Below are 15,634 nucleotides of genomic sequence, written 5' to 3' on the forward strand. Positions count from 1 at the left end.
AGGAAGGAAGGAAGGAAGGAAGGAAGGAAGGAAGGAAGGAATATTTGGGGGCAGCAACAGGGTTCAGTGTGCAAAGGTATTTGCCAAAAAGCCTAACAATCTGAATTAACTTCCCAAGTTGTCATCTGACACGCACGAGCCCTAGTGCCCACGCATTTGCTAAAACACCAGAGTCAAGGAGATGGCTCAGAGGAAGTGCCAGCACTTGTTGTGCAAGTACCTGAACTTTTAAGAAGTCAGGTGCAGATGGCTTCACACACACTTGTAATCCCAGCACTGAGGTGAATGGACAGGAAAACTGCTAGGCCTGGCCGACTGCCAACCCAGATTCAGAAGGAGACTCTGTGTCAAGGGAATAAGGTGGACAGCAATAGGGTAGGATAGTTGATGTTCTCCTCTGGTGTTCGCATGTGTGTACAGACACACACACACACACACACACCAAAATAATGTTCCTGGGCAGCACTTAGGGAGTTCAAGTGTGTGAGTGCAAGCCCAGGCTGCTCCACAGAGAGAGTTCCAGGGCAGCCAGGGCTACAGGGAGAAACCCTGCCATGAAAAACTAAAAAGATCTACTAACTTGGTGAAACAAAGGAGCAGGCCTGTCTCATCTGAAAACGGAAACTATCAGAGTCAGTCCCAGATTCTAAGGAGCTCATGAGCTAACAGGCACAGTGCTCGGTGCCAGTCACCAGTGAAGAGGGGCAGGCACAGCCACTGGCCGGACGGATAGTTTACGTGAGAAGTGAGTGTTCAATAAAAGAAGGGAGGGAGAGAAGGAGAGAGAGACAGAGAATCACAAACAAAGGCCCAGGACAAGCCTTTAACCCCAGCACTTGGAAGCATGAGGCAGGTGGACCACTGTGAGTTCCAGGCCAGCCAGAACTGCACAGCAAGATTCAATCAAAAAGAAACAACAATAACAGCAAAAAAAAAAAAAAAAAAAAAAAAAAAAATCAAAGCCAGGAAACTGTCAGGAGTCCTGAGGACTCCAGGAGTCTGGAGAGAGGAAGGTATACTGGGGACTTGTATGTTGTCATAAATACGATTAAATGATACTATGGACTCACAGGATGGGAGCTGCGTTTCAGGCAGTAGCGCTGCCGTTGTATCTGAATCCATCTCTCACTAACCAGCACAGCCAGCCTTCCTCCGTTCAGACCTGCCACCAGAAAGCCTTGTCTAGTCCTGCCTGCACCACCCGAAGGGACAAGTCCTTGAGCAGTTCATTTACCATCCTGGGGCCTGGATTTTCAATGCAACTACTCAAAAATTCACCCAATTACTTAGTTTCCAGTCAGCCAGAGCACTGCTTCTCCAGGAGCGAGACAGCAGGTCACTAACAACGCTGATGACGCTCTGCAGACCAAGGAGTGGCCTTGTGGCCACCACCACAAACTCAGGGAGGAGCAGGCTGGTACTGTGCCAGTTCCAGTCACAAAAGCCCAGCGATGTTTCAGTACAGGTCAGATTGTATACATGTCACACATAACACTGGCGCCATGGCCGCATGGCCTGGTGACTTCACAGCTATCTTTCTTTGTGTGGGGGCGCCATAATGTTCCCACAACAGTAAGGCATGGTTTGACTATAATACTGACCATTCCTCAAGTGAGGGGCTGTGGGGGAGAGGGGACCAGCTGTGTCAGTATTTCTAATTGGTGCTTTTCCCCTGCATAGTATATAAAATACTATCTATTTTATGAAGTAAGAGGCATGTATGAAACCTACATGAGTTCAGTGTATTTTGGTTTGTTTTAGATTTGTTTTGTTTTGTTTAGTTTTGGTCTGGTTTTGGTTTTTCAAGACAAGGTTTCTCTGGTTAGCCCTGGCTGTCCTGGAACTCTCTCTGTGCACCAGGCTGGCCGTGAACTCAGAGATTCGCCTGCCTCTGTTCTGTGAATGCTGGAATTAAAGCCAGGCATTGCCACCACCAGGCTGTGGGTTTTTTGTTCTGTTTTGTTTTGTTTTTGAGTTGTGAGACTGTTTCATAACTGACTTTGAACTCTTGATCTGCCTACCTCTGCCTCCCAAGAGCTGGAACCACAGGCAGGGGTACACCACCATGCCCAGGTAGCAATAGAAATCTTGGGTTAGCAACACTTGAAACTTGCAGTTTAGCTACATCATAACAGACCTCAAAATGAGGAAGTCAGACCCAGGCATGTACAATACCTGCCCCAAAAATATTACTGGTGATTGACAAGAGGTCTAGGATCCCTAGATGAACAAATGGTCCAGGAATGCTAAAAGCTTTCTGTAGGTTGTCCCCACATAAAATTCCCAAAGGAAATTGACAGTGAAAGGCCACTCTGAACCTTTCACACATCCCTTCTGGCAAGCAATCGCCAAACTCTGAATCCATAGTTGAAGCACCAGTTTTAACCTGGCCCACTCAGTTTGTACATAAATCCCCAGGACCATAAGACTCCAAGTGAGCCCGAAGCTACAGCAGTTTAAACAGGAGGCCTGTCTGTCTCTCCACTCCCATCCCTCTCTATCTCTCTGCATGTCATTCTGTCTGTCTGTCTCTCACGCACACCCCTACATCTTCAAGCATATCTAACCCAGGAAGACCCAGCCCAGGCGTTCTAATGAAGCAGAGGCAGAAGGTGGATAGAAAGGGAGCCTGTTGGAACAGGAGAGGACTTGGTAGAGACAAGAATGGATAGGATTCAACCTGACAGCTCACAACTGCCTGGGCCTCCAAGTCCACTTCTGTTTAAAAACAGAAAAATTATTACAGTAATGAGCTGGTGTGTATGTGACAGCGCACGCCTTCGAGCCCAGCACTTCAGAGGCAGGGGCAAGTGAATCTCTGTGAGTTCGAGGCCTGTTTGGTCTACAGACTGAGTTCAAGCCAGCCAGGGCCACATTATAAGACTCTGTCTCTAAACAAATAAATTTACTTATCCTAAATTATTTATTCCTGCAATCTTGGTTTGTGATATAAAGGTGATTTCCAAACAACTAACAAAAGTAAACAAAACAAAGGGATGGAAACACTGGGAAGTCGGAGGGCATCTTCTTAAAGGGAACATAGTAGACAAGCATTAAACCTGTTATGCAGTGGCAAACACCTGGAATTCCAGCACATGAGGGTGGAGGCAGGAGGATAGGAGGTCATCTGCCTTACGTCACACAAGGGTCACAGCACACACACCCACACATCACACACACAGTAAGTACAAGTAGGTCTTCTATAAATACACAGATGTGTACAATAAGGGTCTTTAAAGGGAGCCGTTTTATAAACAGTCCTCAGCCAGGCATGGTGGCATCACCTAACGTCTTGATGACTCTCAAGGCTGAGGCAAGATGGCTGTCTTGAGCCCAAGAGTAAGTTGCCCTGGGCAACACAGCAAGACTGCAGCTCAAAGGAGAAAACGTACATATACTGCTGTGATATTATATAACATAATATATATAATGAAGAGCCTTCACTGAACTCTATACCCTCTTCCTGGACAAATCCCCTTGAGGCCACCAGCAGTGGGACACAGTCACTGTGACTTCCCAAGATCACGCATGTGACACAATTGGTCACCCTGCAGACCCCCACCCGGCAAATCAGCACCAATCACCAACTGCCACACAGCTCAATCCTGGTCAGGGACTGACTTTCCCACTCTGGATTCTCGGTCAGGGCAGAGAGAACCTGCTAGGAGCGGATGTCTAGTTTTATAAGCACACTTTCCTAAGAATGACATTAAACAACAAAGGACTGATTACAGATAACGCTCCATCTATACAAAGCAAGAACATGCAATGGGGGGGGGGGGGCGTTCCCAGGCTCTTAAAATATTAAGAGAAAACATTTGTTGTCAGCAATAGCAGACATGCCCAGCACAGGTGAGGCTCAGTTCAATCCCATCAGCACCAACCACATCATCACCGAAGAAGGCAGACGGGAAAGCATGGCTTATGCTCCACAGATCAGGGAAACCCAGGGGGAGACCGGACGAAAAAGCTGCACACCAGATAAACTCAAATCTGTTACAAAAAACATCCAGGAGACTTGGCTTATCAGTCAGTGCTTACTAGGTGGAGCTATTCAACACCAAACAAAGCAACAAAATAAACTATGTGGAAACACTGAGATGGTCCGGGGGTAAAGGTGCTTGCTGCTAAGCCTGATGACTCTGAATTCCACAGAGATGGAGGGAATGCCAGAAAGCTGTCAATGTCAAGCTGTCTTCTGACCATGATGTACACACACACACACACACACACACACACACACACACACACACACCACACACAAAGTCCAGATCACACTGTGACTGCATCTGGGGTTATGAATTTCCATCTTGGTGTGCAGAATGATTTTGCAATACATGGCTACATTCTAAAGGAGCAGTTCCCTGGGAAGCAGCGCTCCAATCAATACCAGCTGTAGTAGAGAATAATTGTACATGAGTTGGCAAAAGGTGTTGGGGAATTTAAAAGACGAAATTATGAGAAACAGCAGAAGAAAAGTGTTTATAAGTGTAATAGAACATGAATAATATGAGCCAGGTGCAGAGGCTGAGACAAGAGGTTCTCCTGAGCCCAGAATTCAAGGCATTCTTAAACCTGAGCAACGAAGTATGAGCGCAAGAGGATCCAGGTTTGATTCCCAGCACTCACGTGAGGCTCACACCTTTCTGTGATGCCAGTTCTAGAGGATCTGACGCCCTCTTCTGGTCAAAATGGGCACTGCACAAACATGGCACAGAAATACATGCAGGCAAAACACCCATACACATAAAACATTTTTAAAAAACTCTTCTTAAAAAAAAAAATAATTATGGAGGTACATGGTATCTGTACTCTGTTTCTATGATAAAAGAGTCTTCAAGTTGTACACAACCAAAATACAAACTTATTTTGGAAGAAAGTTACATGCCTGTTCCCAGTAGTGATGGGCAAAATGGGAGGACAGAGTTCAGTGCCGGCTGAAGCTACAGAGCATCCCCACGTCAAACAGGCAGAGTAACGCCAAGTGAGAGGCTTAGTTATACTTAGTCAAAGTCGTCCTCTGACCTCTCCACCCAAACCCCGACATATGCATACCGTCACATGTGCCACACACTCACGACACAATAAAACATTAAACAACATAAAAGAACAATAAAACCCACACAAACCAGTAATCCCAGCAGAGGTAGAAGTGGGAGGATCAGAGTTTGAAGGCCATTCTCATCGACACAGTGAGGTCAAGGCCAGCCTTGGCTACGTGAGGCCTTGTCTCAAAAAATTGTAGATAGATAGATAGATAGATAGATAGATAGATAGATATAGATATATTTGAGATGATTGTGTGTGTTTGAAATGCTTGAATACAAGCAAATTAAAATATGTATGACAATGTCATAAGAAAACCCATTATTTGTGCACTAAAAATTATTAAAAATTCACCTCAAAACCAACACATAGTTACCACAGCAATAGTCTCAATAGCGATAGCAACAGTGATCCCTTATGTATAAAAAGGAATAAAATACAGCGTGACCTAGAGCCAAGTAAATGAACAGAGAAAAGCACACGCGAGAAGCAGCAGCATATCAGAACGGTGAGATCCGTCTCCGGACAGCTTTCCAAACAACTTTCCCCCACTCTATTCCTTAGCGCTTCTTTCTGGTCCCAGCTCACAAACAAGAGGTGACTCAGAAGCCCAGCTAATCAACCAGCCTGAATCAGCTTAGTAGTGCAGGGACAACCGTCAGAGAGCTCTGAGAACCCAGCATCCTTCGCATGGCTTATAATTAAGCAAGCAGCAAAAGAATAACATCTTACCAAGGTGATGTCTCGGGACGCCGCAGCCGCACTCATATGCAAGCTGGGCTGCCTCACGGAGCTGCTGCAATCCAGGGCACGGGCAAACGTCCCAACAGCACTGAGGAACCGAACACAGAACAGTAAGTTACTTCTCCAATAAAAGGTGACCATACTTATTTATCTTGTGGCATGATAGTTTGCCTGCACGCAGGTAAGAGCACCATGCGCATGTCCACTGCTGGAGGAGACCAGAGGGGGATGCTAGATCTCTCGGAACTGAGCTGCCATGAGGGTGCTGGGAACTGGTGTTCTCTGCAGGAGCAGCAAGTGCTCTTAACCACTGAGCCATCTCTCCAGCCCCTGTGTCCTAGTGTGTGTTCTAAGGCTGGGAAAAACACCAACAACAAAAGCAGCTTGGAGAAGGAAGGGTTTATCTCACATGTCCCAGACCACAGTCCATCGCTGAGGGAAGTCAAGGCAAGACACTGGAAGCGGGGACTGAACCCGAGGCCATGAAGGTGCTGCTTACTGGCATGCTCTCCATGGCTTGCTCAGCTTGTCTTTTCTTATGTTTAGGGGTGACCCTGCTCACAGTGGGCTGTGCATTCCCATATCAATCATTAATCAAGAAAACGCCACTTAGCCGGGCGGTGGTGGCGCACGCCTTTAATTCCAGCACTCAGGAGGCAGAGGCAGGCAGATCTCTATGAGTTCGAAACCAGCCTGGTCTACAAGAGCTAGTTCCAGGACAGGCTCCAAAGCCACAGAGAAACCCTGTCTTGAAAAACCAAAAAGAAAAAAAAAAAAAAAAAAAAAAAAAAGCCACTTAGGCTTATATACAAGCTAATCTAAGAGGGGCATTTTCTCAGCTGAGGTTCCCCTTTCTCAAATGACCCCAAATTGTAGCAAGTTGCCAAAAAACTAACAAGCACTCCTGCCTGTTACTTTTTATTTGTTTTATAATTTATGTGTAAGTAGGGTGGGTGTGTGTGTGTGTGTGTATGTAAGGTGTGTGTGTGTATTTTGAGGAGGATGCAAAGCCTTATATATGTGTGCGTATGCATGTGCACACATGCAGAAGGCAGCTCCAGTGGTAGTGGTAGGAGCTGCCACCCTTATTTTTGACATAGTCATTCACATTAGAACCGAAGGGCTTACAAGTGGGAGGGAGAGCTAGGGCACTCTCCAGCACTGGGCTTACAAGCACATGCCTGTCTTTCTACTCTGGTCCTGGAGTTGAATCCAGGCCTTCCTGTATTGGCAGCATGGGCTTTTATTGCCTGGCTACCTCCCTCAATCCTGCTTTTGTTTTAACTAGAAACAGGAACTAAAGCAAAGACCATGGAGGAGGGCTAGATTTGGGGTGATAAATAAAAAACTGTAAAGAAAGGAAAAGCATGTTTGGTAATTTTCTCTTTTAAGATATAATAAAAACTGAGTAATACTGAAAAGTAAAATTTTCAAAAATTTGAAACTCCACATGACACAAGGAAAATTCCATGCTATGAAACTTTGTCTCATGTATAAAATCATTTAAGATTTGGTTCAAGAAGCTAAAGAGGTGGCTCAGGGATTAAGAGCGTGGCTGCTCTTCCAGAGGACACTGGTTCATTTCCCAGCACCCAAATGGCAGTTTGTAACTGGTTGTAACTCTAGTTTCAGGGATCTGACACTTTCACACAGACATACATGCAGGCAAAAACATGAATGCACATGAAATAAAAATAAATAATTTTTTATGAAAAAAATTTTGTTCAGTTGCTCAAAGGGTGGTGTAGTGGTGCATGCCTTTAATCCCAGCACTCGGGAGGCTGAGGTAGGAGGATCTCTATGAGTTGGAAGTTAGCCTAGTCTACAAAGTGAGTTCTAGGCCAGTCAAGGCTACACTGTGAGACCCTATCTCAAAACAAAATAACAACAAAAAGATATTGCAAATAGGGGAGCCGTAAAGATGGCTGAGTGGTTAAGAGCACTGACTGTTCTTGCAGAGGACCTGGGTCCAGTTCCCAGCACTTACATGGCAGCTCACAAATGCCTGTAACTCCACCTCCAGGGGATCTGATATTCTCACACAGATATACATGCAGGCAAAATATCAACTCACACAAAATAAAATAAAGTAAAAATAATAAATCTTTAAAAAAGATATTGTATAAAATTACTTTAAGGCTCTGTAAGATACATGCAAAACATAAAGGAATTTCCTGTTTAGTCTTGGGACACATCCCCATGACAACTCATCACATAGACAAAGATGCCAAATCCCAAACGGAACGCAGAGCAGGACTCTGAGAAGCTCGGTTCCAAGAATCAGCATATGCAGGTAATTATCATTCAAGCAAGGAAAAAAACAAACCTGTGTGGCCACAGAGAAGGAAAGAGAAGATGGAATCTAAAATGCCAGGGGACAGACACATCATTTGGTATTCATATGTGCTCAAAAACAGGAGAAGGAAATCCGCTGAGCGTCTGACTACCACTGTGAAGCGAGTTCTAAATACCAAGTGCGAAATCCTAGTAACGTTTTTCACATGAATGTTATAGCAGAAACCCCTTCCTGTCTCCACAGAATAATCCATTTTCCCTATACCATTTTTAAAAAGCAACTTCCACAGCAATGGTTTCTGTTTGTAATGATCTAGAGTGTTTTGGTATGAAAGGAACCTTAACCCCAGGAGGAACAGGATACACAGACTGCCTGCTTTGCTGGACAGTTAGCCAGGGAAGATTTCTTCACATCATTTTACTTAAAATCTAATATATATGAAAAGGCAAACGCTACCACACTATTCAGATGGTTTTCTTGTTTTTTTTTTATAAAGGATTTTTTAAATTTATTTATTATGTATACAATATTGTCTGTATGTATGCCTGTAGGTCAGAAGAGGGCACCAGACCTCATTACAGATGGTTGTGAGCCATCATGTGGTTGCCGGGAACTGAACTCAGGACCTTTGGAAAAGCAGGCAATGCCCTTAACCACTGAGCCATCTCTCCAGCCCCTATACAAATGTTTAGTTCTCACAAAGTGAAGATGCCTAGGGTCCAACCAACACCCAAGAGAAGAAACAGAAGGTGGCCAATCCTTCCCACACTCCCTCCCAAAAGGAACCACCATCCTAGAGTCTAAGAAACAAAATACAACAAAAACACAGCTGGTCCACATCTTTAATCCAGGAGACAGAGGCAGGAGGATCTCTGTGAGTTCCAGGCCAGTCAGGGCTACATAGTGAGACCCTGCTTCATACAAAAGCTAACAACAACTACAAAAATCACACCATGACAGTGTCTCACTGTGGGGCTGAGGCTAGCCTGTGACGTCACCTTGGCTCCCAAGTGCTGGGATTATAGGTGTGAGCCATCGCTCTTGACACCACCAGAATGCCAAGATCAAAGATTGGTTTTGCTGGCAAGAAACCACCAATGTTACACATGCTGTTGTTGTTTTGAGATAAGGTCTCATGTAGCCCAGGCTGGCTTGGAACGATGCAGCCCAGACTGCCATCAAACTCAGAACCCTTGGCCTTGGCCTCCCAAACACCAGACCCAAACCTACACAGGCCCCACACCTGGGTGCACACTATTCTTTCCCTCTCTTGTTTCATCCTTTGGAAGTCACCTCAGCTGTTAGCTGGAGCAACAGGAATGCATTTTCTCTGATTCTGTTTCCTCACCCCGTCCCTTCAGTTGGACAATTCTTCAGTGTGCAGATGCTGCTATGAGAGCCTTTTGCATGCACGTCTTCCAGTACCCGGGACGCTCTCTTCCTGAGTGTGATATTAACATAAAACTTACGGGCTGTGTGGGGCGACAGTGTCAAGCAGTTTTCCAAAGCAGCTGTGCCAGCTGATAGTCCCACCAGGGAGATGAGACAATGCCGATGGTCCCAATACCTACACTAACCTCAGCACTTCAGAGTGCAGGGCTTGGCTGGTATAACTCAGGTCAAGTCCCGGCTCTACAAAGTAAGAGGGCAAGGATGGCGGGGGTGGCAAGGGTGTTACAACTGCAGTAATGTGGTTAGGATTAGGTGCTGGGCATGAAGTTTAACACCTGTGCTCATAGCATCCAGGAAGCCAAGGCAGGAGGATTGTTATAAGCTTGACAGTTTCTCTACAGAGAACAAGGTCTTGTTTCAAAAAATAAAAAATAAAAATAATTGGCTTTAATTTGTATTTAGATTCAGTATTTTGGGGTTTTGTTTACTTGTTTAATTAAACATTTTAAAGTAATTTTCATAAAAAGACCACCTTGACAAGGTTTCATAAATGTGGATAACAAACAATAGTCTGATTAAAAAAAAAAACAGAATGTAAATCAAATTGGCAAACTGCAGGTCTCCCTAACAACCCACCACTCAGGTGCTTTCCTGTGCATATGGCCACTGCCACATCCTTGGATCATTGCTTCTTCCAACTCTTCAGCCTCCTGCTCCACTGGCGGGCTACTGCCCCAGCAATGTACACCTAATGCCCCCATCCAATCCTTGATCTATGAGCGTAGGGGCTCTGTGGTGGTTTGAATGTAATTGGCCCCATAATCCCAAAAGGAGTAGCACAAAAAGGAGGTGTAACTTTGTTGGAGAGGGTGTGGCCTTGTTAGAGGAAGTCTGTCAAAGTGGGAGCGGCCTTTGAGGTTTCCTATGCTCTGGATACTGCCCAATGTCTCAGTCAGCTTCCTATTCCCTGCAAGATGAGGACTCTCAGCTATTCCTTCAGCACCCTGTCTGCTTGGGCACTGCCACGCTCCATGACGATAGTGGAGTGAAGCTCTGAAACTGTAAGGCAGCCGGCCCCAAGTAAATGTTTCCCTGTAAAAGCTGCTGTGGTCATGCTGTCTTTCCACCACAAAACCCCTAACTAGGACAGGCTCTGAATCCCGAGTGTCTGGCCATTAGTAGAGCGTGACCGTCCACAATGACTGTCCTTAGTGACAGTCTAGGACTATTTTAACACAAAATAAGAAACTATTACAGAGACCCTTCCGCCTATTATTTGGGTTGAACTGATTTGAATTATTTTGCCATGTCTGATTCATGTAAGGAGTTAAACATTATACATTTGGTTGCAGTCTCTTATAGCCATAATGTATAATATATCCATTAATGGAATAAAATAGTTTGTGCATTACATGGTCTTTTCAAATAAATGGACACAGTACAAACACATAAACAATCATACTTTGTAGACCTTCATTTCAATATTAGAAGATTTGGCCCTTTATTACGCAAAGTTTAAATTCTCTCATTTTAACGGATGTAAAGTACTACCCCATTGTACGGGGGTAACTCACTCATTCCTCAGCTGCTTGCTGATGTCCACTGGGGATTTTTCTAATTTATCTGCCGTGACAATGGCATGTTCATCTCATTTGCTTTCTCTTTTGTGGCAGTTTTCCCCACAAGCCTCATTTACTTTTATCATTGAAGAAATAAAAATAAAATCCTGCCTCTACTCATTGCTTAAGGAAGAGCCGGGGGAGAAGCAAGGTAACCAAGCCTTGGGGAAGGGGGGCTTGCAAGCAGCAGCCTCCTTACCAGGCCTCACATGGCCTCTCCCCTCTTCTCCTCCCTCTCACCTTCATTAGGGGCTTGGATTTTTTGAGTCAGACTCAGGTAGCCCAGCTAGCCTCAAACTCTCTATGATCCCAGGCTAGCTTCAAGTTCCTGATCTTTCTGCATTCACCTCCCAAGAACTGGCATTACAGGTGTGAGTTACCTCCCCTGGACTGAGTGACACATTTCTACTGGCACCTGAATAACCCAGTTTAGAGTTCAGCAATGTCCAAAATAAAGGGCATTTCTTTCATTAAAGATATGGGATTCAGGTATTCCATTTCTTCCTTATGCTTCTAACTTTTAAACACACACACACACTATTCATTTTGTTACACCTGTCCTTCTGGTAGCTGCTGCTGGCTGAGGGTTTTAGCACTGCTGAGGATGAGAGCTGGGATGCTAGGCAAGCAAGTGCTCCACCCCAACCCTCGCTTCCACTTTTGTAATTAAATTAAACATTTTCACTTATAACAAATTAACGGCAGTAGATCGCATTATTTAGTGGACAATGTGACTAGATATTGGTTTTCTCAGAGGACTAGAAAAAGAAAAAGATAACCAATGGCGTGGGGGCTGGAATATAAAGAAAGGATATAATATAAAGGAATATAAAGAAAGCAGGCATGATGGCACACACCTTTAATCCTAGTCCTCAGAAAGCAAAGGTGGACAGATCTCTGTAAATTCAAAGCCAGCAGGGCTACACAGAGTGACTTTGTCTTAAAAAAGTATATATATAAAAAAAAGCCGGGTAGTGGTGGTGCACGCCTTTAATCCCAGCACTCGGAAGGCAGAGACAGGTGGATCTTTGTGAGTTCGAGGCCAGCCTGGTCTATAAGAGCTAGTTCCAGGACAGGAACCAAAGCTACAGAGAAACCCTGTCTCTAAAAGCCAATTAAAAATAAAAAATAAAAATAAAAAAAATAAAAAGAAGGATGGAGGGAATAAGGGGAAAGGAAGAAAGGAAGGAAGGAAATAGGAGGCTGTAGAGACTGCCACTCTTACAGAGGACCTGAATTTGGTTTTCAGTACCCATGTGGTAAATCACACATGTCTGTGGCTCTAGTTCCAGGAAATTTAGTAACTTCTTTTGGTCTCCAAAAGTAAAAGGAACACATGTAGTACATATAGATACATTCAGGTAAATAATCATACATGTAAAATAAAATAGTGTCTTTTTAAAAAAGGAACTATACACAAGTGTAAGACGTTTCATACAAAGACTTGACTGGATAATGGCATACTCACCGGGCTACAACTAAAAACTGGTCAATCTGTCGATCCGTAAGTGGACTATTGGGATCCCAAACTTTAACTTCCAATTTTGATTGTTCCCTTTCATCTGAGTCTCCTGTCCAGAAACAAAAGAAAGGGATTGTTGTTTAAACTGTGGCATATGATTGATGGCTATGGTCACCAATGTTTTAGATGCTCAAAAGTCAGGAAAACAGTAATCACATCTGGGTGCATCCTTTGGTAGTAGGTGTGTAGAGATGGTGATACAAGCAAACCAACAACGTGGCATGCATCAGCACCAGAACCAGCATCAGCATCATCAGCACTAGCACTGGTACAGGCACCAGCACCAGCATCATTAGCACCAACATCAGCATCAGCAGCATCACCATCATCAGCACCAACATTAGCATCAGCAGCATCAGCCCCAGGCAGCAGCAGCATCAGCACCAGCATAGCATCAGCAGCATCTCCTGAGATGCTAGGCCAGGTGTGGTGGTGCATGCCTATAATCCCAGTTGGCGGTAGAGAAAGAGAAGGGATACAAGTTCCAGAGGAGCCAGAACAACACAATGAGGCTCTATCTTAACCACAGAAAACTAATTGCAAGACTGTATAGCTTCCCACTTCTTTTTGTCACATAAAGTTGAAGAAACATAGATCCAGAAATGTGCTTACACAGCCAACAATTTCTTCAGTATATTCCTTACAAGCACCAAGTCCTCCCATGTGGAAGGACCAATGGTGCATTACACATCCTGGAAGCCCTTTCCAGGACAACTGGAATTATCTGCTTTCTATGTAAAATTCATCTTAGTTGTATCAGCTGCCACATTTTTATGTTATATTTAAATCAGAAACACTCAAGGATACCATTTATCATCATTTCTGTTGAATATTGCGTGAAAAACTCTGGGTGATATACTGGGATATGAATCAAAGGAATAAGTTACTAGAATAGCATCATAAATATGAATTTAAGAAGCTCAGTGGAGATTCCAAAGAAAATATAAGAAAAATAAGAAATATAAACAACATTGACAGTATATTTATATAATTATTAGAACTTCCAAAGGAAAGATGATTTGAATAAATAAACAGTGAAGTGTTAGGTCTTTCTGATAGCATTTTTGTACAACTCTCTCATAGGATTAATTTATAAGAACTTATTTTTAGGAGCAGATAAATTATTTTATTAATCTACTAGTCAAATAGTAGTAAGATAGGAAATAGGATTAACTCTAATATAAAATGACAGTAAACCAAACAATGCTGAGCTCAGTTTGATCCCCAACGCCACAAAAAGAAAGAGTTGATAAAAGTATAGAAATAGGGACTGGGGACATAGCTCAGTGGGTGACATGCTTGCTAATGTGCCCCAAACCCTGGGTTCTATCCCCAGTACCACATACAATCAGGTCTGGTGGTTTTGCCAGCTCCTGAGAGATAAAGAAGGCAAGAAGAGGCCAACCTAAGCTACATAAGACCCCATCTCAAAAAAAAATCAATATATTTGAAAGTTTAAGTCCTATTATCATAGAAATAATAACTGACACTGACTGGACACTTACAACATCCAAGAAGCCATTGGAGAAGGTTTTCTCAAGCTAGACACTTGACACTGGGGCTGAATACATTCTGTGCTCTCATTTGTTTGGTAGCATCAGGGAACTTTATCTAAGGTGTGCCTATAGAATCACCTGTCTACTTCCTTCCCCCAAATGACAACAATGTCTACACATTGCCAATGTTCCCTAGGGGACAAACTTGTCCTGTTGTTGGAAATTGTTCTATATGTCAGCAGTGTATATCTGCTTATACTCAAATTTAAAGGGAGAATATTATTTAATGTGACCATGCTGGGAGGAAGGGCAGAGATCCAGAACCCCTCCAAGTCCATCTTCACGGTCCTGACATGAGATGTTGGTTTAAGTAGAGGGCCACAGCTAAGCACAGCTAAGCACTTTGACCAAGGTGTGGCCCTGCCCATTACTAACTCAAGTTAAAACTGAGGCTGGGCATGTAGCACACACCATTACTCCCAGCACTGGGCAGGCAGTGGCCAGCCCGGTCTACATAGTAAGTTCCAGAACAGCCAGGGCTACACAGCAAGATTCTGCTCAACAAACAAACCAAACTGTGAAGTCCTTTCCTGGATACTAGGGCTCCAAGCTGGCACTAGCCTTCAGCTTTTTGCTGTTCCCAACATGAGATTCCTTATCTAAGCCCACCTGCTTCTCACACAGCGTTGAGAGACCTACGTTCTACAAAGTTAGCCACTACAAACGACATGGTTGAGCTGGGGGTGTAATATATCAGTGGAGAGCTTGTCTAGCATGTGTGAGGCCCTATGTTCAATCATCGGAGATGGAGAGGGCAAGAGAAGAAATAACAAGGTTTAGGGAACTTGTCCTTGGAGCACTGAAATAAGTAAACAGGAGGGCCACACCTGCCGAAGGAGGTCCGCTGATCTTTATCTCCTTAAACCTCAGCCCCTGTAGGCCAATGGGATGGTGATTGTGGCAGAGTCAAACCCCAGCCCCTGTAGGCCAATGAGATGGTGATTTCTGGCAGAGTTTCAGTGGAATTGAAAATCGAATCCAAGGCGCAAGAGTGTTTTCCCTTTGCAGAGTCAAGCTGTCCATGTGGTTCTTCCATAGTGGAGCAGTGCACAGAATCAGCCTCCTGGAGGCCTGCGCTGGATGGAGGTGCTCCTCTGGAACCCCTAGCTTCTCCTAAACTCCCAGAGCACTGCAGGAAGCCTGTGGGGAAGGACGCTGTTGCTACACTATCTGCTGATAATTTCCTACTTCATGACTAAAGGTGAGACAATCTTGTTTTTAAAACACATAACGAAATATGCACAAATTAATTATTCAGCCTCAAAAGAGAAGCCTCCCCTGAAGTTCACAGTCCATGGCTGACGGGCACATCTCCCACTCATCACAATGCCAAAGGCACAACCGCATATTCTTTCTTTCTTTTTGGTTTTCTGAGATAGGGTTTCTCTGTGTAGCCCTGACTGTCTTTGAACTCATTCTGTAGACCAGGCTGGCCTTGAACTCACAGAGAACCTCCTGC

At 44.2% G+C, this 15,634-nt stretch overlaps 1 protein-coding gene across 7 annotated transcripts in view; it reads right to left on the minus strand.

Annotated features, from left to right (window-relative positions):
• Mta3 (metastasis associated 1 family member 3) overlaps positions 1-15,634 on the minus strand; it is a 122,561-nt gene that overhangs the window by 58,665 nt on the left and 48,262 nt on the right. For all 7 annotated transcript variants that reach the window (XM_050146210.1, XM_050146214.1, XM_050146209.1 and 4 more), the window contains exons 7-8: positions 12,566-12,668; positions 5,779-5,878 (exon numbers count right to left, since the gene is read on the minus strand). In XM_050146210.1, coding sequence (XP_050002167.1) covers positions 5,779-5,878; positions 12,566-12,668 — 203 coding nt within the window. The remainder of the gene's footprint in view (positions 1-5,778; positions 5,879-12,565; positions 12,669-15,634) is intronic.

This window comes from Alexandromys fortis, unplaced genomic scaffold (assembly GCF_014885135.2).
Source record: "Alexandromys fortis isolate MF-2015 unplaced genomic scaffold, M_Fortis_MF-2015_v1.1 scaffold_42, whole genome shotgun sequence".
NCBI lineage: Eukaryota > Metazoa > Chordata > Mammalia > Rodentia > Cricetidae > Alexandromys > Alexandromys fortis.